This window comes from Balaenoptera acutorostrata, chromosome 15 (genome assembly GCF_949987535.1).
Source record: "Balaenoptera acutorostrata chromosome 15, mBalAcu1.1, whole genome shotgun sequence".
NCBI classification, from domain to species: domain Eukaryota; kingdom Metazoa; phylum Chordata; class Mammalia; order Artiodactyla; family Balaenopteridae; genus Balaenoptera; species Balaenoptera acutorostrata.
The window spans coordinates 74,503,788-74,525,811 of record NC_080078.1 but is presented as its reverse complement, the minus strand read 5'-3'; the positions used below and the strand labels follow the sequence as shown (position 1 = coordinate 74,525,811).

The 22,024-nt window shown below is 38.3% G+C and overlaps 1 protein-coding gene across 2 annotated transcripts in view; it reads right to left on the bottom strand.

Annotated features, from left to right (window-relative positions):
* STK4 (serine/threonine kinase 4) overlaps positions 1–22,024 on the bottom strand; it is a 99,907-nt gene that overhangs the window by 19,178 nt on the left and 58,705 nt on the right. For both annotated transcript variants that reach the window (XM_057528653.1, XM_007193359.3), the window contains exon 10: positions 19,544–19,701. In XM_057528653.1, the coding sequence (XP_057384636.1) occupies positions 19,544–19,701 (158 nt within the window). The remainder of the gene's footprint in view (positions 1–19,543; positions 19,702–22,024) is intronic.

Genomic DNA, 22,024 nt, shown 5'->3' with positions numbered 1-22,024 from the left:
ACACACTCCACAGACAAAACACCAACAACAAAGCAAACACATTTGGTAGTGTATATATGTCCCAGCTAGCTAGTGGGAAGCAGCCACATAGCACAGGGAGACCAGCTCGGTGCTTTGTGTCCACCTAGAGGGGTGGGATAGGGAGGGTGGGAGGGAGATGCAAGAGGGAGGAGATATGGGGATGTATGTATACGTGTAGCTGATTCAATCTGTTATAAAGCAGAAACTAACACACCATTGTAAAGCAATTATACTCCAATAAAGATGTTAAAAAAATTAAAAAATTAAAAATAAATTATACATAAAAAGAGTAAAAAAAAATAAAGTTAACGACAAAACAAAAAACAAAACAAAACAAAAAATAGCAAACACAAAGCCTCAACTCCTAAACCTCTCACTGACAAGAAGAGAAAGCCTGGCTTAGTAAGTGTGAATGATCTCAGAGCAACCTCGCTCCAACCAAAAAAGCTCCCAATGCTAAACACCAAATAAAAGGAGAATGAGGAAGTCAATCAAAATAACATGATGTGGGGCTTCCCTGGTGGCGCAGTGGTTAAGAATCTGCCTGCCAATGCAGGGGACACGGGTTCCAGCCCTGGTCTGGGAAGATCCCACATGCTGCAGAGCAACTAAGCCCATGCGCCACAACTACTGAGTCTGTGCTCTAGAGCCTGCGAGCCACAACTACTGAGCCCACATACCACAACTACTGAAGCCCATGCGCCTAGAGCCTGTGCTCTGCAAGAAGAGAATCCACAGCAGTGAGAAGCCCGCGCACCGTAACGAAGAGTAGCCCCTGCTCACCACAACTAGAGAAAGCCCGCACGCAGCAACGAAGACCCAATGCAGCAAAAAAAAAATAATAATAATAACATGATGTGATGGACTATTATGTAACCATCAGAATGATAATTTTACAGGTGTTTCTAATGATATGAGAAAATGTCTGATATGTTAAGTGAAAAAAAATCAAGATGCCATATTGTATACACAGAATGATCTCAGCTGTGTACAACAATTTAAGTATAAGAAATATGGAAACAAATACTTTAAAATGTGAACTGTGATTATTGCTGGGGTTGGTGGAACCGTAGAAGAAATTTTCTTCTCTAAGACTGGTGATTTTAACCCAGACCTACACTGTCTTTCGACCACAGCAGCAGAATCTGCCTTTTTGCCTGCAAGGTGAACCTAAAAACAAGCATCGATGATAAAATCTTTAAAAGACACTATCAAAAAAAAAAAAAAAAGAAAGACACTATCATAATTTAGGAGAATATGACTACAAAAGAGGAACCTGCCAAGACGCTAAGATACTCAAGTAAGTTTCAAACTAGAAGAACTAAAAGCATTTCTAATTAAAGCTATAAAGAGAACCAATGTGAAAGAGTGAATCATCACTGCAGGTGAAAATATACCATTACAACAAATTCAACCCACAGCTAAATTCTACAATACAAGAGAAAGCTGGGAATCACTGTCATAGAAAGACCTCAGATACCTATTCATCAAACTTCCAAGAAAAAAATAAAAGCATTTTAAAGTTATAATTACTAGGACTTAGAGAGGGTCTGAATTTGCCCCCCAAATATAAAGTCCCCAGCAACAAGAAACACTGACCATCGAAGGCTAGAGAATAGAAGGAAACTTAGGAGAAAAAGAAAAAGCACTGTACTTGATGCCAAATTATATAACCTGCAACCAGCCTAAGAGGACCCCCCTGACTCCTTCTTCAGTCCAGCACTGAAGGCCTTTTGGTCAGAAATAATCAATTTTGCTTGGCAAAAGAAGCATCAAGACATAGAAATGCTTTGGATCAAATTCTGTAGAATCAGCCTATTTGAGATGCTTTAAAGTTAATGCCAAAACCAATCTGGTGTTCTGTTCACAGCTCCTTTCTAGAGGTTGTAAAAGCAGAAAAATATTTAAACTCAAAGTTTGAAGTGGAAACTTGCTATCTGTAAAAACAAGCCACTTTTAAATATTAGAAGCCTTCAAGATTTGGTACTTCCAAATTCACCAGGTATATTAAAAATCATTGGTTGGAAGTAAAATTGGCTAGCTGTTTAGAAAAAGATGAAGCTGGATCGCAGCCTTACTCTTTACACCAAGACACATTCCAGACAGGATAAATAATGAAAATGAAAAAAATAAACATTCTAAAAGAAAGTAAGGGTTAATATTTTTATAATGTTGGGATCTGAAAAACTTCTAAACATGGCATTAAATTCCAGAAACCATAAAGGAAAAGCTGCTAAATCGAAACACATAAAACTAAAAATACCTGGACAGTTAGACACCTTATATAAAGTTTTTAAAAACTAGGAAAATATCTTTATTGTATATGTTTAAAGGTTCATAATCTCACTTGATATATGAAGAACTCTTTGAAATCAATAGGAAAATAAGAATTCCAAGGATAATTAGATAAATAACACAAACTGACAATCCAGACACCAAAACAACAGGGGGATTTGACCATCGGTATCACAATCTTAAATTTATAAAGTTTGACCCAAGTGTTCTACTTGCAGGGATTAACTCTAAGGACATATGTATTGTGCCAAGGTGGTTCATTAAAACAATGTTTAATATTAAAAAGCCGGAAGCCACCTAAAGGTCCACGATTTGGGGACTGCTTAAATCAGAGGTCATGAATGCAGCTGTTTTTTAGGGGCCGGCACAGGCAAGGAAAATGAGCTCAGTGGGCCAGTTTTGATACAGGGAAACAGGAAGTGGTGCAATCCGTGGTGAACTGGAGAGCTCAGACCCTCTTCAGTAATTCAAATTGTAAAAATTATGTGTGCCACAGCCAAACTGGCTCTCCCTTCCCTAGTCCCCATGGCCCCTCAGGGTTAGATGTGTAATCCACAGCCACGGGGTACATACTACAGCCTGGTCTCTCCCCTCACTGTGAATGCGGGATGCTCACCTACCCGTCACACTGGAGGAGCTACAAAAGAGTTCATTGATGCAGCATCACTGGCTCCCAGGATCAGACAAAACCTTAAAGGTCATCTAGTCTACACGTTTCCTTGAGGCTACGGCCATTCCGCCTCGTTGAACAGGCCCAGGTACAGAAGGTAGCCAGGAGAAGGGGAAGGCACGGATGGCTGGAAGGCCAGTAGTCAGGGAATAAGGCTTATCCTGTGGGATTTTCATTTTCCACAAGAAAAAAACTGAGATGGGAGGAGAGGTCGTGCGAATGAAAAAAGGCAAAATCCTCCGAATCACATACCTTCTATATAACTGTACATAAAACTGATCAAATACCAGGAACTCAAGCACGATTTCTGAAAATTCTTGCATAAAGTGCTGAGTTCACAGTACCACTGTTAAGCATTCCTTCAGCAATAAACTTCTGGGCAGCTGTTGCTCTCATTAACCAATCTGGCACAGAGAAGGGTTGCCACAGATAATGTGACAGATGATATATGGTATTTTATCACAAGATCTTAATTCATCCCAGGAACTGGTTTAAATCCATCCTAGAATGGTTGTAGTTTATAATTACAGTCTCACCAGCATGTCAAAACTAGAAAATGTCCACCTGAATCTGGTATGGAACATTTCTTCCCAGTGAAAACAACTTTATGCTTGGTCCTGCCGTATCTGGGAATAATAACACTTGGGAGAAGACAGCCAATTCCTTGATTTATTTCATTTTAAACACTGTTCCCCCAAGATTTTTTAAACTCTCAGATACATCAAATGGAGAACAGATTTGTCATTGCCACGTGTTAGGAAATGGGGTGGGAGGGTGTACCTATAAAAGCCAACAGGAGGAATCCTTGTGGTGATGGAACTGTTCTTTCACTCTTGATGGATGACTGTCAATGTCCTGGTTGGGAAACTATGCTACGATTTTGCAAGATGTTACCAATGGGGCAACTGGGTATAGAGTACACAGGATCTCTCTGTATTATTTCTTACAACTACATGTGAATGTACAGTTATCTCAAAATATAAAGTCTAGTTTTTAAAAAAGGAATATAGATAAGATTTTTAAAGGGATACATCCGTATTTGAAGGCTACAAAATCCTAGAATACTCTTTACTATGACTGTGCTAAGTAAAGAGCAAATGGAAGTGACTGGTGGGTCTATAAAGTAGATACGAGTTTGCTCTTCTTCCAGCAGCTGGCCACCCTCTAATCCGATGTGCGCAATGCGAATTCAGCTATACAAGCAGGAGCATTCGACAGGTGATGGCTCCCAGATATGGCTCTCTATTGGTCTGTCTTGCGTCTTTCTCATCTCGTTTTCTCTTTCTCTCTCTCTCTTTCACACACATACATACACACACACACACACACACACACACACACACACACGAGCTATTTTATACCAACAAGCACACCCATCCGGATCAAAACTGTTTTGAAAAAGAACACAGATGTGAGAACTTTCCAGGTCCTACAGCTCCCAGGTAGGCACAGAAGGGAAGAAATCTCATCAGAGAAAACACACAACGTCTGCAGGAATCAGTAAGTTTGATATTTAAACCCCATGAACAAGAAAGCCTCGACAGAATTAAGCTCATTTCAGGTGTTAAATACTTTGAAGCAAACACCATTTAGCTAGGAGGGGGGAGCCGCCGCAGCAGGGCCCTCGACAGAGCTGTGAAATGAGCTTTGGGCTTGCCTCCTGCCGCAGTCTCTCGTCTGGGGCGACCTACCTCGTTATTTTTAACTCTTTTGCCCTGGCAGTTCATCTCTCCCACCTAAGTCTTACACACGAGTATAAAATTTACCAAATGCCTACTATGGGTCAGGCACTCTGTTAAACACTTTAAAAGCCTTTTCTAATTTAATCTTCTCAATAAGCCTGAGGTAAGTATGATTAGTATCTTCATTCTAGGTTAAGGGACTGGCCTAGAGTTACAGATCCTGTCAACAGTGAAGCCAGGACTGAATCCAGGTGTGTCTGGCTCTCGGTCAGCATGTTATCCTGCCTCCTGTGCTCATTTTGGTCTCTGGGGTGTCCAGAGCACCTCCCCACATTGTAAAAGGACAGGGGAAAAAAAACTTCCATATACTGAGCATCTTTTCTGTGCTTTACACAGGCTATCTCTTTCCGGCCCAAATAAACCCTTTGACAGGTATGCATTGTCTCCATTTTAAAGATCAGTGAACAAAGGCCGAGAGACCTTGAGGGCTCTTGAAGACTTTTTCATCTCACTTTTACTTAGTAGACGAAAAAACGAGAGCCCCAGAAAGATTAGGTGGCTTGCGTAAGGACACAAAGCTAGTTACTATCAGAGCCGAGATCTGATTGCCAGCCCACTGCTCTCTTTAATGATATCTAAGCTCTTGCTCTGAAAGGAACCAACATATTAATGATAGAGCAGGAATGCCAGGCACTTTACTAGATGCTTTACATTCTTCATCCAACTCTGATCTAGGGGTTTCCCAACATTGCTGTTCCAATCAATGTTTTCTACTAACACGTACTACAGAAGGGGAACAAAACTTAAATTTCACATCTAACAATTTTACAAGGTGATTAACATGCTCCTATACACACGGATGAATGGATATTACAGGAAGAAAATATGAAGAGATTTGGAAAGGTTGTCAGAGAAGGCACAATGGGTTCAAACAACGTAATCAGATGACACATTCTGAGTACCTGTGTACCACGGCTATTTGCCAAGTGCTGGGTCCCTCAGAGAAAGACAATTCAGCCCCTGAATCAGATGATCACTCACCATCAGCACGTGTGTGACACTTCTCACCACAGAAGCGTGTTATTCTGAGAAAAACTATGGTCTTGACATCAGAAAACTTAAATCGAAAGCCTAGCTTCGTCACCCATGAATCATGTGCCGTGGAGGGATGGGCGGGCGGGTACCCATAAGTCAGAGTCTCTGAGCCTCTCTGTCAACGAGTGGGAGCTTCTGCGCCAGGATGCTGTGAGAGGCAAATGGGACAAGACTTCTGCAGGAACCCAACACACAATTAGCACCCAGTAACTGCTATTTTCATCAGTTCTTCTCAAATTCTACAACTTGAAAAGAGCAAGTGTCCCTGCCAGTAAAATTTAAAATAAGACAAATGGGGAAATGGGGAGGTATTAGTCAGAGGGTACCAAGTTCAGGTATACAAGATGAATAAGTCTTAGAGATCTACCATGATGCACGGTGCCTACAGCAAACAATCCTGTATTGTATATACTTAAAAATTTGCCAGTAGGGTAGCTGTTATGTTAATAAAGAGTTCTTATCACACACACAAAAATAATAATAATAAAATAAATACAGAAGGTGGGAGGGAAAAGAAGACAATGAGCAACCAATATGAAGATTACTGGAGTGGGAGGTACAAAGTATCTGGGTGTAAGACAGGCTACAAGGATGTATTGTAAAACACAGGGAATACAGCCAATATTTTCTAATAACTGTAAATGGAGTAGAACCTTTAAAAATTGTATAAATTTAAAAAAAAATTAATAAAAAAGATTACTAAAAATATTCAATGTCTACCACTAAGGTAAGAAAAGTAAATTTACAGAAAAGCTAATATTGAATAGATAACAGGGTATGAGGGGGGAAAAATTCGGGAATAAGTGCCTGAATGAGACCGATAGGCACTTTGTGACAGAGATATCACCAGAGGGCATATCAAGTGTTTGCTGTAGCCATTAAGACTCCTACAATTGATACCTTTGTTTTCACAGAGGTTATATTTGGTCAAAACTTAAAGTGTTCTTAAAATAATAATGCCTTTTTAGAGTGAGCATGACATTTCCTGAACAACATCACAATTACTGTAGAACCCACAGTTACAAAGTAAATAATAAAAAACATCAAAAGAAGGTAAAAATTACATTGTTCTGACAAGGGGAATTACTTATGTAAATAACTGATGAAATGCAAAGCCTGTCAATCTACATTGTGTTCTGAATAAGCATGAAAAAAATCATTCGGGTAATAATAAATACTCTTCTAATATTACAAAGTTCCCATTAAGACTCGATAAACCTGAAACCATTCTTCCTGGTCACTAGAACCCCCATCACGTATTTTTGGAAAGAAGATTCTTTCACCTGCTTTGTAAAGTTAAATAAGTATCCAGTATGTCTCTGGAGCTCACAATCAGTTTGTTTTGTTTTTCCTGTGAGAAAATACCCAAGAGTTAACAGAGACAGGCAGCAACCTGGGGATTTGGGTTCTAGACTTGATTCTGGCATTAAAGTAGGAAAGTTGCCTTTTTATGTCTGGATTTCAGATCCTCAAACTATAAACGGGATAAGACCCTCCTTTTGCCCCTCTCACAGGTACACTGTAAGAATCACCAAGTTAAAGAGGAAAATATGAATGCACCTTTAACTATATTAAATGTTGTATTAACCTAATGTGATGATATTACTGTCATCAGCAAATAGACGCATTCCAGAAGTCTGGGCTTAAGGGGCTTAACGGGCTTAATGGCTCCTTTGGCCTTGTCTCTGGATTATCGGTTCTTGTTCAAAGATCTAATTCTTTTTTTACAAAGGTAAAGTAAAAAGTAAAATAATAATAAAATAAGCAACAATACTAATACACAATGAACCAAAAGCAAACATAAACAGCTTTACAATCCTCAGCTAATAGAATTCTATCATCGTTCTAAAAATAAACTTGGTTCAAATAACCCCAACTGACGTTTCATTTGATCCTTCCTCTAACCATGGAGGAAAAGCAGGACAGTCGGAATCATGCTTGATTTTTACATACCACAAACCTGAAAGAGAAAAGTCACTCATCCCAGCTCCCAGCTAAAGCCAGGGCCGTTCAACCCTCTTCTGACATAATTTGATGTTCATTCTACTGGTCTAAGTTACAAGGTACACCTATTTTCAAGGAACGTCCAACTTTCAGGTTGAGGAATGTTATCATCAACTTTACACAGCTGGCAACCTCTCTGTATCACAAGGAAATTATCCTACCTAGGAAGCTGGGCACACAAGAAGTGAGAGGGTGGCATCTATTGGTGAAAAGTGTGTGCTGCAGTGGAAGTAGTCAGTGCGATTTGAAAAATATCAGTGATGTTAATAGTTTATGAAATGAGGGGTGGGTACAAAGGAAAACCATATGGAACAGAGTAGTAAGGGAAAGCAAGAAAGCACTGAGTATATACACTACCAAATGTAAAATAGATAACTAGTGGGAAGCAGCTGCATAGCACAGGGAGATCAACTCGGTGCTTTGTGACCACCTAGAGGGGTGGGATAGGGAGGGTGGGAGGGAGGCCAAGAGGGAGGGGATATGGGGATATATGTATACATATAGCTGATTCACTTTGTTATACAGCAGAAACTAACACCACACTGTAAAGCAATTATACTCCAATAAAGATGTAAAATAAATAAATAAAATAATAAAAAAAAGAAAGCATTGAGAAGTTCTAAAAATGATACCCATGACCACTTTGGGTAATCAATTTCCAGCTGGTAATAGTTCTGATTCCTTTCTTTTAGAGCAGTTTTAAATCAGTCTCTTTGGGAGCAAGTTTTCTTCGGGAATGTATCTCTGGTTTTATAATGAAAGTCAATGGCAAATCAGTGGGGAAAGGGGTTTAGGTTACTGAAATTTACTTCATCGACGGTGTTTCAAGAAAGGAAGGGAGAAGGGAGGGAAAGAGAAGGAAGTTAACATTTATGAAATGCCTATTATGTTGAAGGCACTTTATATGCATTACCACACTTAATTCTCACTCACACACAAAATCTATCCTATAGGTAGCAATATTATCTCCATTTTACCGTGAGGAAACTGAGGCACAGAGAGAAGAAACTGGCCCTAAAATACTCAATAAATGGTAAAGTCAGGATGAGAAACCTAATAGTCTGACTGTAGTGATCTAAACTACCCAGGCATACATACCACCTCAACCAAAATAGTAGTCACTTAGTACACATAGGCATAATATATTTCCTTAGAAATAGACCCAACTGCAACCTTATAAGACCCTCTAAATAAATGTGAAATCTCATATTTTCCTTTCCAAAAACTTGGATGTAGAGAACAATCAATACACACAATGAGTTGTGCCTTTACAATACAATAAATTACCATCGATCAGCTTTCTCCTCACTGAATCATCTTCTCAATACCTCTTCTTCCTTACACTGGCAGCTCAAAATCTCAGTAACATAAGCATCGAACTCCAATAGTGAGATGAAGAAAGAAAAAGAGACATGCCTTCCATTCAGAATTATTGGTGCTTGGAGTGAACATGTCATCAAAGACAAAAGATGCTCAATTCTGTTGTATTTCGCTTGAGTGATGAAGCATCGGGATTTTAAAGTAAATATGGTGACATTTGGGGAGGGAAATGATATAAGTACTACAACTCGAGGAATGAAAAGAGTCCTACATCATCTTTTTTCTTTCAAAGGTACTAGGCTACAAAAGCAAATATTACTTTCAAAACTCTAATAGAGATCCTGCCTTTGGATGGGGGTGAGAAAATTGGCATAAACCTTTTCCCTGTCTTCTCAACATTTCATGTCCCAGGAATATAGATTACTGACCTGCCGAGAGTCCATGTGAGAAAAAAAAAGGGAGGGGAAGCGAAGAAGAAAGACTGAAGAAAGGATCTGACAGCTCAAAGGAAGAAGAGTGAAAAAAGATAGGTCTAGGTAAATGAGACCACAATTCAATGTCATGGCTGTGGATTCAGCAGTAAGAAAAATAATTTACACTCACCTCAACTGAAAATGGAAAACTCTGCTTTCTAGATTAATAACTAATTTACATTTCAAAATGTTTGGAAGCTTCTGATTGATGAAGAGTAAATAATACTAAACTTAGAGTTGTTTTTCTTTTTCTTTTCTGACTTCAAATTTAGCAAAATTAAAGTAACTGACCCAAATCTGGCTTCAGTTGTAATGAGATTCAAACTTAAGAAATTTCAGGTTCTGATTACAGCAATTAGGAATCCCAGGCCTCCAGGGATTCTTTTGGTTCTTAATACCAACCTGGCAACATTTTGATACCTGGAGCATCTAACAACGTTTGCGGGGACATTGATTACACACACTCCTGTGACACAGGAGTTATGACTAAATCAGAGCCTAGTTAGTTTATATAACCAGCACCAGATTGTAGCAGAGGGATACCACTGAATCAATCTACTCATTGCTAGTGAAACAAAAGACAACATAACTACAAAAAAGAAAAAAAAAAAGCTACAGAGACTTGAAGTATGTAACTTGCTTCTCAAAACTGAAAGGCTACAGCTACGTTAAAAAACAAAGGTAGCAATTATAAAAAGTTTCAATCTCTGTTTATGAATAGGTTTATGAAGTGATCAACCTTAAAACCACTACAAACAACCCGCTTGTCTATCAACAGAGGACTGGCTGAATAAACTACTGTACATCTTCACAACAGAATACTAAGCATCAGGAAAAAAAGTAATGACTATCCCTATATGCTGCTGTGGAGAGTGATTCCTAGGACATACAGTTAAGTGAAAACAGAAAGGCAGATTAAAGTGTGTATAGCACACTTCTTATCTATGAATGGGAGTACAAACATACATGTATTTGTATACAGTTGGCCCTCCACGGATCATCCACAGTTGGCTGAATCCACAGATGCAGAATTCATGGATATAGAGGGCCAACTACGGGACTTCAGCATCCTCCGATTTTGTCATGTGTTGCAGCTCCTGGAACAAATCCCCCACGGATGCTGAGGGATGACTGTATACATATAACCAAAATGAAACAACAAAAAAGGAGGAAACAAAGTAGAGGGAATAGGGACAGAAGCCAAATCTGAATAACTGTTTTGTAGTTTGCCTTTGGAACAAATTAGTTTGTATAATTATAAAGTGAAACAATAAAAAGCAATATCTAAAATCAGAAAGCAAATGAGAAAATAGCATGAGATGACTGGGGAAAACTGAACATCGACAAGGTATTTTATGGCATTAAAGAATTATTATTCTTAATTTTTAAAGGTATGATGATGGTATTGTGGTTATGGTTTTTTAAAGGGATCTTTACTCTTTTATAGGTATGTATGGAAATATTTAAAATGAAACATGCCTGGGATTTGCTTCAGAATAACCATGTGGTAGGAGTGGTAAACAGTAGAAGAGGAGGATCAGATAAAATAAGAATAGTCATGAGTTGATGATTGTTATAGCTGAGTGATGGGAAATTCATTACATTCTATCTTACTAATGGAGGCTGGGATATTTAAGGATATGCATTTTTAAAACTCATCTTGAAATAAATGGACAATAAAATCAAAGACAGACGTTTGGGGAGTGTTTCTTTTGTTTCTACAAAATGGCAGATAAAGTTTCAAGTTGTAGATACTTGTGTTCCCTGAAAGCATAAGATGCACCCTTAAGAGTATTAATGTAAACATGAGTAAATAAAACATTTCTGCCACCATATCAATCGTGAGTTTAAATTATAAATAAGGTAGCATTAATTCTCATCTCCCACCAAATGTCTACTTTCTAAAGTGTACAGCCAAAAGCAAAAAGTGCCATCTAATAAAAAATGAGTAATTGACTATGTCCTGACAATTCAGTAAAGCTTCATAAAAAAACCCAAATAAATCTCTGTTTGGAGCCCTGATCTAGGAAAGAATGGTTACGATAAAGTCTCATAAAATCATAGGCTTTTTCCCTCCAGGGAAAAACTCAGTGCTAAAGTTTATCCTTCCCTACCACAAAGAGCCATCTGAATGGCTTGTAACTATCCACGCAACCCAAACAATCAATCTTGTTCAGGTTCTGTTACTTTTATCAAATTAATTTTGAATTAACAGTTCGGTGGTTTTATATCTTTTTTTTTTTTAAAAGGAATTCCTTTATTTTTATTATTTATTTATTTATTTATTTTTGGCTGTGTTGGGTCTTCGTTTCTGTGCAAGGGCTTTCTCTAGTTGCGGCAAGCGGGGGCCACTCTTCATCGCGGTGCGCGGGCCTCTCACTATCGCGGCCTCTCTTGTTGCGGAGCACAAGCTCCAGATGCGCAGGCTCAGTAGTTGTGGCTCACGGGCCCAGTTGCTCCTTGGCATGTGGGATCTTCCCAGACCAGGACTCGAACCCGTGTCCCCTGCATTAGCAGGCAGATTCTCAACCACTGCGCCACCAGGGAAGCCCGGTTTTATATACTGATGGACCCATTATCACACAACTTCAGGGGGATGTTAGCTTAGCTCTTTGTGCTGCATTAGGATTCTGTTTTTAATTTCTCTGATACATCAAGGAAAAATCTAAAAGGGTACTAAATATTCCCCCCCCCAAAAATAAGGGCACACTGGGCACTAATTTACTTCACCTGAAGGGCTCACCATCGCCCCCTCCCCCCTTCCTCGCACACCCATACCCCTACATTCCAAACACCATTACTTAGGACTTCCTGGCCATTCCACACCCCTTAATGCCTCCACACACACACTTCCCTCTCTCTGTCTCTGTGCCTACAATGTCCTTTCCCTCCTTCTCTAGCTCGAGAATTCCTATTCATCTTTCAAAACACACTTCAAGGGCTTCCCTGGTGGCGCAGTGGTTGAGAATCTGCCTGCCAATGCAGGGGACACGGGTTTGAGCCCTGGTCCAGGAAGATCCCACATGCTGCGGAGCAACTAAGCCCATGCGCCACAACTACTGAGCCTGCGCTCTAGAGCCCGTGAGCCACAACTACTGAGCCCGCATGCCACAACTACTGTAGCCTGCACGCCTAGAGCCCGTGCTCCGCAACAAGAGAAGCCACCGCAATGAGAAGCCCGTGCACTGCAACCAAGAGTAGCCCCCGCTCGCTGCAACTAGAGAAAGCCCGCGTGCACAGCAACAAAGACCCAACGCAGCCAAAAATAAATAAATTAATTAATTAAATAAATTTAAAAAAACAAAAAACAAACAAAAAACCCAAAATACACTTCAAATGAGACTTCTTGATGCCTCCCCTGGGGTTCTTTTTACTGAAGTTCTTGCTCCCTCTTCTGGGCTCCTACTACACGTTTTTATATGTACTTTATGGACAGAATTTACCAGAATAGCCTAGAGAGAGGCCATAAAGTGTAGGTGGTTAAGAGGCTAGGCTCTGGAGCCAAATTCCTGCTGTGCCACTTACTATCTGTATAACTTTATTCAAGTACTTACTCCCTTTAAGCCTCAGTGTTCTCATCCATAAAATGGCAATAATATTGCCTACCTCCTGGGATGGTTATAAGGACTGAGCTAATATACTTAAAGAATCTTACACCAATGCCTGGCACAAAGTAAGTTCTCAATAAATGTAAGCTATTATTAGCACAAGGTATCAAAATTATTTGATTGTCTTTTCTGCTACGCTATGTACTTTCTCAGGGTAGTGACTAAATATGAATTAATTCAGAGACTGCCTCTGAGTTTAATTGAAAAGCATGTACTAACGATAAGCTAGGCAATTGCAAGGTGTTAGGAATACAGAGATGAGTAAAAATTCCAGCCGTCAAGGATCTTACAGTCTTGGCTATTCACACGTAGAGGACTTCAGTGTATAGAGATTGAATTAGTTAAGTGGGGGCCAGCTATTACCAACTCTTTTTAAAGAATAAGTCATAAGAAATCTGGAGACAACTTTATTTGAATAAATAGGGAACTTACTCCAAAACCTAATATACCAAGAGCTGATAATCAGCAATCCCTGCAAAGTTAGTAAGATTGAAAAGTACTGTGGTTCATCTAGGTCTGCAGAAGCTCTGGCTAATTCCATTTAGACTAAAACCAAGGAAATCTAAGTATTGATAGAATTTTTAAAAAACATATCTCACTCCATTTTTTTTTAATTTAAGTGAGTAATATGTTAATATAGTAATACATTCCCACTTTAAAAAGTTAAAACTGAAGTTCTTCTCCTCAAAGGCAGTGACTCTTACCAAGTAGTTTTATATCCTATCTTTTTTATCTATACAGTTGCATGTGTACATAACAGAAATATGTAGTATGGTTTGCGGTTTTTAAAAAATTTACACAAATGGTATCACACAGCTTGCATTATTCTGCATTTTATCATTATTATATAATAAATTCCTATAATATACACAGGTATATTTCTCAGCGCTATCCTCTTACCATTGATCTATGTTTTCTTCTGGCAATATTGCAATGCTTTTGTTATTGTGGTGTTGTACATATAAATCCAACCTCATTGTCTTCTTTTTCAAAAGTATCTTGGGTATTTTTATGCAATTACACTTCCATACAGGAACTAACTATGGTATAATGTTTAAACATCTAGTTATCTAGGTTTTCAAATATAATGATATAAAATTTTAAACAATATATTCCCTTCCCATTCTTACATTGTTCTATCTCTAGTAACATTCTCTCCCCTTTCCTCTACTATAGTTTTTGGTATCTTCTTCCTTTTTAATTTGATCAAATCTGCCAAATGTTGGTTCCTTTCAAAGAACCAACTTTTGGTTTTACTGACCCAAATTTTGTTTGTTTTCTACTTCATTAAATTCTGCTTTTATCTTTATTTTTGTCTTATTTACCATCTTTCTTGTATTCTAAAAAGAAAATACAATTAAGGCTATAAATCTTCCTATGAATACCATTTTTGCTTCATCCCACAGGTTTAAATGACAGTGATCTGGATTTTGTACGGTTCTTATAATTCATTTCTCAACATTTTATAATTTCTGTTTTGATTTTATCTTTAAAGCAAGAATTATTTAGAAATATACTTTTACATTTCCAAGTGTAATAAAGTGGCTTTGGCTACTTTATTCTTGTTAATTTCCAACTTTTTATTATACTTGGTGAATGTGGCCTGGATGACTTCTGTACTGAGATTTTTTTCAAGCACTTTAAAACATAGTCAAATTTTGTGAATATTCCATATATATTTTAAAATTTTCACGAATATTTGAAAAGTGTTCCTATTTTCTGTTTTATCAACCTTGTTAATTGTGTTAGTTTTGGTTTTTTGTCTAATTGAAATGTCAAATTTTGAGAGAAGAATATGTAAGCCATCAACTATGACTGCAGTTTTCTCATTGCTCCTTGTATTTCTATTGGTTTTGGATAAATATATATGCTTTGTATAGGTTCATGATTTTTGTCCTCTGGATCAAGCACACCTTTTAGCAACTTAAAATATGCCCCTTTCCCAGGTAATGTTCCCTTGTCTTGGATTCTATCTTATCTGATATTAATATTGCTTCACCGACTTTCTTTTAGGAATATTTGCCCAGCGTATCTTTTTCCATTCCTCTGTTATAAACTTTTTGGTGATATTTTATTTTAGCTATATCTCTTATAAACAGCAGTTAGCTGAATTTCGACTGTTATTTTTATCCAGTCTCCATCATTCAACAGGTGATTTTAATGCACTCGCGTGTATTGTGATTACTGCTGTGTTTACGATGGACTGCTACCCTGTGTGTCATTCTGCTCCTTATATACACTCACCGTGTCCTGCTTCAGACTTTGTACTTCTTCCCTCCACCTTCCCGTGCCTGGCTTCCCCTCTTTATTCAGGTCTTGCTGAATGTCCCATCTCTCTGCAAGGCCTCCTCTCACACTATCTCTTACTGTGCTTTTCTTTTAAATAGCCACTATTACCTGAACTGGTATATTACCTGACTTAATGTCTGTTTCCCTCACCACAGTCAACTCCAGGAGAGCCTGGGTCTTGTCTGTCTTGTTCACCCTCTTGGTACTAAGCCTTCTTAGACGAAAATAGTACAGTGTGTTTTTGGAAGATCTATGAGCCAAACTGGGTTTAAGTTGACAGCTTTTTGTGGCTTTATGATGGCAAAATGGGAGGGTTTGAATTCTCATAAAAGCAACATTCATTTCCAAAAATGCATCTGTTTATAGACTATGAAATACTAATTGGAGAGAATATTGCATTTTCAAGCACTTTTTATTTACACTTTAATATACGTCAAAAATTAAAGGAAATCTTTGTTGCTTTTTCAATTTGGCAAATAAGGCAATTCAATTTTAGAAATGCAACAAGAATTCAGTTTCAGATGAAAATATGAAGTTTTTTGTCAGTATCAAGTTCTGCCACTGTTGATGATTTAATTACTTCCCATTTGCCATTTTGGGCAAAAAATTTCATTTCAAAATAGCAATTGCCTTCACAGGAATAAAGAGAATATCTTCTTTATAATACTGCCCGCTGGGAAATCAGAAAGTCTCTCTCTAAGAGACGGTTGGGGAGAACAGGACGGCTAGTCTGACACACATCCTTCTTTAAGTTTAGTGAGGTTACTCAGAACACTTTCTTCACTCAACAAACTGGTTCTTTCTATGCCAGATGTCACTTTCAAATGTACATTTTCCTGATTTTAGGTACTGCTTTGGTACCTCCAATAAGAGTACAGGAGACTCAAAAGGGGAGTAAAAAGGAAATTTTAAAGTCATGCAATGTTAATAAAATATGAATACATGTGATTTTGGAATTTCTATAGTACCTAACAGGAAAGAAAGAAGAAATTTATATGAATTTAGCAGATTAGGATCATGCATAAGGTAGGTTAAAACTCAAGATTACTGGGCACTGTCTCCAGAGATCCTGATTTAGTGTGTCTCGGGTGGGGCCTGAGAAACCATTTCCAACAGGTTTCCAGGTGATGCTGACACTGTTGGCCTGGGGATCACACTTTGGGAAACACGATTTGAGAAATTATTTTAAATGCTTGATTTGGGATGAAGGTGATACAGCAAGAATATCAAGGTATTAAAAATAGTTTTCATCTGCTCTTTGGAACTTTTTGGTGTAGTAGCTCATATATACTCCACCTCAATTGTCTTTCATTGTTTAGCTTGAAATTCTCTTAAAAGAGAATTTTAAAATAAATTCTCCTGAAATTTTCAAGGTAAAATTAGAATAAAATTTTATATGTCAGGATGGGTTGGCTCAGACACACTGTGGACATATACGAATCCAAATGATTTAGAGCACGAGTCCCCAGATCAAATGTCCTAAAAATGCCAGACAGGTTAGATACCTAATACAAGTGAATGAAGTAGATCAGATCTTGAAGAGAGCCAGAGAGGTCAGACCCGAAGAGGGCAGCTGCTACTCAGCTCCAGACAACCATCAACCAAAAATGTAGGTCTTTTATGGTCAGATCTTCCAAGTTTTCAAAATAAGCTGGAGTTCCGACATTTCATGTAGAAGCTCTCAATTTTTAAACACAGGCAACTAATTTAAAACTTTTAAACACTGTGTAGGACACACAAAAGAGGTGTGTGGGCTGGATGATGCCAGTTTATAACCTCTGTTAAGTCTCAGGACCTTTCTCCTGCACCAGCCAGGAATAATACAGGTTGGGCAATGTGCTAACCTAGTCACCGTGCTCATGGGCCCACTCCCGCCAACAGCCATCTCCTTCCCAAATAAAAAGCTCTCTCTCTAAAGACCTACTAAAGCCCCTTTGCATAAGTAGCTTGCCTATCAAAATAAGTTCTCTGGCAATGATCTTAGTATGGGAAGGCTATGGCAGAGAGAAGTGAATTCTTCAAACACTGGAACTGCTGATCCCAAATTAATGATTAGCTTAAAGTGACTGGAATCTCAGGATCATTAACTAGACCTGGGAATACAGATTTGAGGATTCTTAAGCATTCTATCACAATGGTGATGTGATTTGGTACCCAGAAGTTGTTTCATCTTTACCTAAAGACTCACTAAACTGAGAAAATCAGTCCTTACAAAGATGTCCACGACAACTACAGAGGCAACATGGAATCGCAAACATGAAGATTCAAATCTCTGAGTCTACTCTGATTAACAGCGTCAGTCTGGAACACTGTGTTAAGAAGGATTCTGAAGCTGAATCCTGACTCAGTGGAAAATACGAATGCCAAAGACCTAGAAGAGAGGAATGGCAGCAGACGTGCCCCATATTTGGCCCCTTCTGTATAGTAGGTAACAACACTACACCTGTGTTCACAAAATCTAGTCTTCCTGTAGTACATTAATATAGCAACCAATATAATGTTTTCAAAACATAAGTAGGATCAAGTCACATCTTGCCAGTAGCTTTCCATCTCACTCAGAGTAAAAGCTGAAGTCCTTATTATTACACAAAAGCCCTAACGTCCGTCGTCTGACTCCCCATTACATCTCTGATCTCATTTCCCCCTTGATGCCATTCCAAACATACTATTCACTTCACTGTTCTGCAAACACACTAAGCAAGTTCCTGCCTCAGGACCTTTACATTTGTTATACCAGCTGCCTGAAAAGCTCTTTCTCTGGAGAGTCACAAAGTTCACTCTCTCATCTTCTTACCAATGAGAACTTCCTTAACTCATTATTTTAAATTGCTACAAATTTACACACACACTCCCTCCCTCTCCTTTTCTCCTTCCCTTCCCCACCGATCTTTTCCTGCTTCATACTTTCTACAACACTTACCACTATCTGACACACTAAATATTTTACTTCCTTATTTTCCTTCTTCTAAAATGAAACCTTCAAGAGGGATGAGTGTTTGACTGTTCTGTTCACTACTATATCCCTAGAAGAGTGTCAAGCACATACTGGCACTCAAAGAGCTAATAAATAAATGAGTGAACAAAGAGATGATAAAACAAATGAACCTGGGTCCTAACATGGGTTCAGGGACTAATCGGTTAAATAACCTCAGGTGAGTTATTCTGCCTCAAAAGATCTCTATCATTAGTTGTATAAACTATGACATTCTTGCTACTCTACAAAAGCAGAAACTATGTTATGGAAGAATGACATCATTTCCTCTAGACCGGTCAGCAGGATAGGAGAAAGCCAGGACTAGAAAGCCTCCCCAAATCCAAATCTAATGTGCAAACTAAGTTCTTATAAACAATAGAATTATGACAGAATTTAAGAATGTAAAAATTAAATACTCCTAAAGAGAAAATCCTTTTCTAGAAAAGGAATGCAGACTTCTTAGCTTATTTTTTTTTGCACATTTTTTTTTTACTGCCTCTACACATTAAATCTCTGTGAACATTAACAAGTGTCTGTGGTTGAGGGAGAACGTTCCACAACAGAAAGAGGAAATACACACCCTGTTTTTCCTATGAAACTCTGGAATGATTTAATATTCAGCCTCGGACAAAATTCAGAATAATCCTCTCAGAGAGACTGAAATTAGGATAATGGTTAGCCAAACAACAAAGACACTACAAAATAGCACTAACTGCCCTCCAGTCTAATTCTTAAATATAAAATCACAATCCCAGATAAACTAGTAAAGACAGTGCATCTTCACTGGATGACTAAATATTTCTTTTACCATTAACAAATTCAAATTCAACAAAAGGAAAAATGGCAAGTGAATAAATAATTATTAAAGCAAAAAAGACGCCAGTAATTAATCGGGGGCCCTCGGAACAGCTCAAATGTCAGTCAAAATGTTGTCTCAGACTCCTGAGGCCCTCAGTCCAGGAGCTGCCGCCAGGCGCATTTAGAGGAGCTGTGAGCTGCACAATAAAATGCTCAAGCACTTTGCACTTTCAGTGAAATGACAGAATTGGATGTGTGATATTTCAAACAACTTTCCCCCGCAGACATGACCATCTGCTTCCAAGTCTACTTACGAACTCATAGTCTCCATCCTGTGGAACTTTCCAATCTGAAGAGTTCTTCAGTGGGCCAGGGACGCTCTTGCCAAAGCTGTTGATTTGATTTTCCTTTTCTTTTTGTTCAAAGTATTCAAGGAAAGATGGTCTTGCAGGCTGCATGGTCTCATCCCTTCCTGAAAACCAAGAAAAACAAAAGGTGAAATACAGTATCTCAGATTTCAGATAAGTTTAGTAAATGGATCTGTCTCCAGATGGGCTACGGTCATGGAATCAGTGGCTTTTTGGTAGATAAAGAGTCCTTCAAGATTCTAGTGAAAACTATAGGAAAAAGCACAAATGCTCACTCAAAATACTTTTCATAGAATTTCAGAGGATTCATAGCACCCCCAGGGTCCCTTTTTCTAAATGGGAAGACTTGGTGATGCAATAACTCTACATCAGCTACAAGTAATACTTTTTGGATCCCCTATAGCAAAGAGTTCCTATAACATTTAGACCGAAAATAGAGAAGCAAGCCAAAATATTTATTAATCATCTACATATATAATATGCTCTACAGGCATTAGAGTCAGGAAGGGGGGATGATATCATAGTGATTGATTTCCCTTGGCAAAATCATGATCTAATTTGACTAATGAGAAAAATAGGCATGAAAAAGAATATCTAAGTAAATCACAACCCACTCCATGAAATATTATATAACTTTTAAAATACTATTTACAAGTGGTTTATGATAAAGTTAAGGAGAAAAAATAAGATATTATATATACAGTACAATCTCAACTCCATAAAATCATACACTTAGGAGAAAAAAAAAGACTAGAAAAAAATATACCAAAATGTTAACAGGATTTGTCTCTGATAGTAGGATTATAGGTGATTTTATTTAATTCTTTTAAATATTCTTTAAAAGAAGACAGTATAGGATAAATATTAAATAGAACTGATTCTAAGAGTTACATGTGCCCAGGAGATGAAGAAATCTTGCGAGATGGGTGATCAGCAAAGACTGGTAGAAGGGCTTAGGTTAGCAGTCACAAAGCAGGGTGGCTACATAGCAGAGCAGAATCAGTAGTTATGTAACAGCAGTTACCATATGAGAGCAGAATACAGCAGTTACTAGTTAGAACTAGTAACAATCACAGAAAGAATAACTTTACCCGGCATGACTTAAAAACCTAGTTAGCTGAATGTACCTATTTCACGGTAGTCTAATACTGGGAAGTATAGAAGTTTTTTTTTCAGTACTTTGCATGAACATGTGGATTCATACTGTCTTTTCCCCCAGTAACCAGAAAAAAAGACCAGAAGGTTCATAGCCTTAAGAAGTGAATGGGTAGGAGTCCAGAAGATAAAGAACAGCAAGTGTTTTCTCTCCAAGAACCGTTGTTCCATGCAATCTTATCTCTTGACATCTGCCTAGTCCCAGTTTCGAGCCAGCGTCCTGACTGCCTCTCAGATATTTGTCATCTTACTCACCATCACCACTGCCAAGTTCAACAGCAGCCAATCCCAGATTTGCCCACTTCCAGATGCTGCCAATAGCTTACTTCACTGTTGCCCCCTCATTTATTAGGGATCAAACACACTATTTGCTAGGACCAGTCAACAATTATGTGCTGAATGTCTGTTTTGTTTTGTCTGTTTTAGGTACGTTGTTAGGTGCTTTTCACACTTATTTTGTTTACTTTTGAAATTAAATTTAAGGTATTATTTCATAATACAGTTCTGAAGGAAAGGCAACAAAATAAAACTTGTAAAAATGGGGGTGTTTTGGATTTCCTGACAAGTTCAGATGGAAAGTACTTTTGATCAGTGCCTTCCTCCAGGACCACCAGAGGAGAAGGTTGGCTCGGAGACAACTCTGTGGCAAGCCTACCCATAATCCTACACATCAAAAGGGGTGTTTAGAGGGCCTCCTGAGCTGAGCAACTGTGACAGTGCTATAGATGGCTGAAATACGCAGTATGCAGTGTACTTTTATACAAAATATTCTGCGACTTCCCTGGCAGTCCAGTGGTTAAGACTTCACGCTCCCAATGCAGGGGGTGTGGGTTTGATCCCTGGTTGGGGAACTAAGATGCCACATGGTGCAGCCAAAAAACAAATCCGGACCAGATACTAGGTTCAGACCAGCTGAAGAGAATAGAAAGTCTAGAAACAAAGTAGAAGGCCCAAATGGATATCCAAACAACTGGATAGCTGTTTGGAAAAAGATTAAATTGTATCCACACCTCATACCTTCAACCAGGAAAACTCCAAATGGATAAGAGCTCTAATTGTAAAAATGGAAACCATAAGTACTAGAAGAAAACATGTGTGAATGCAATGCATTTAAAACCTGAATGAGGAGAAAAGCTTTTTAACATACCATGACAAAAACCCAGAGGCAATTAAAAAAAAAAAAGAGGATGTTTTCTTTGTGTGAAGGAAATATCACAGATTTTTAAAAATTAATAAGCACAAATAGGGACTTCCCTGGTGGTCCAGTGGTTA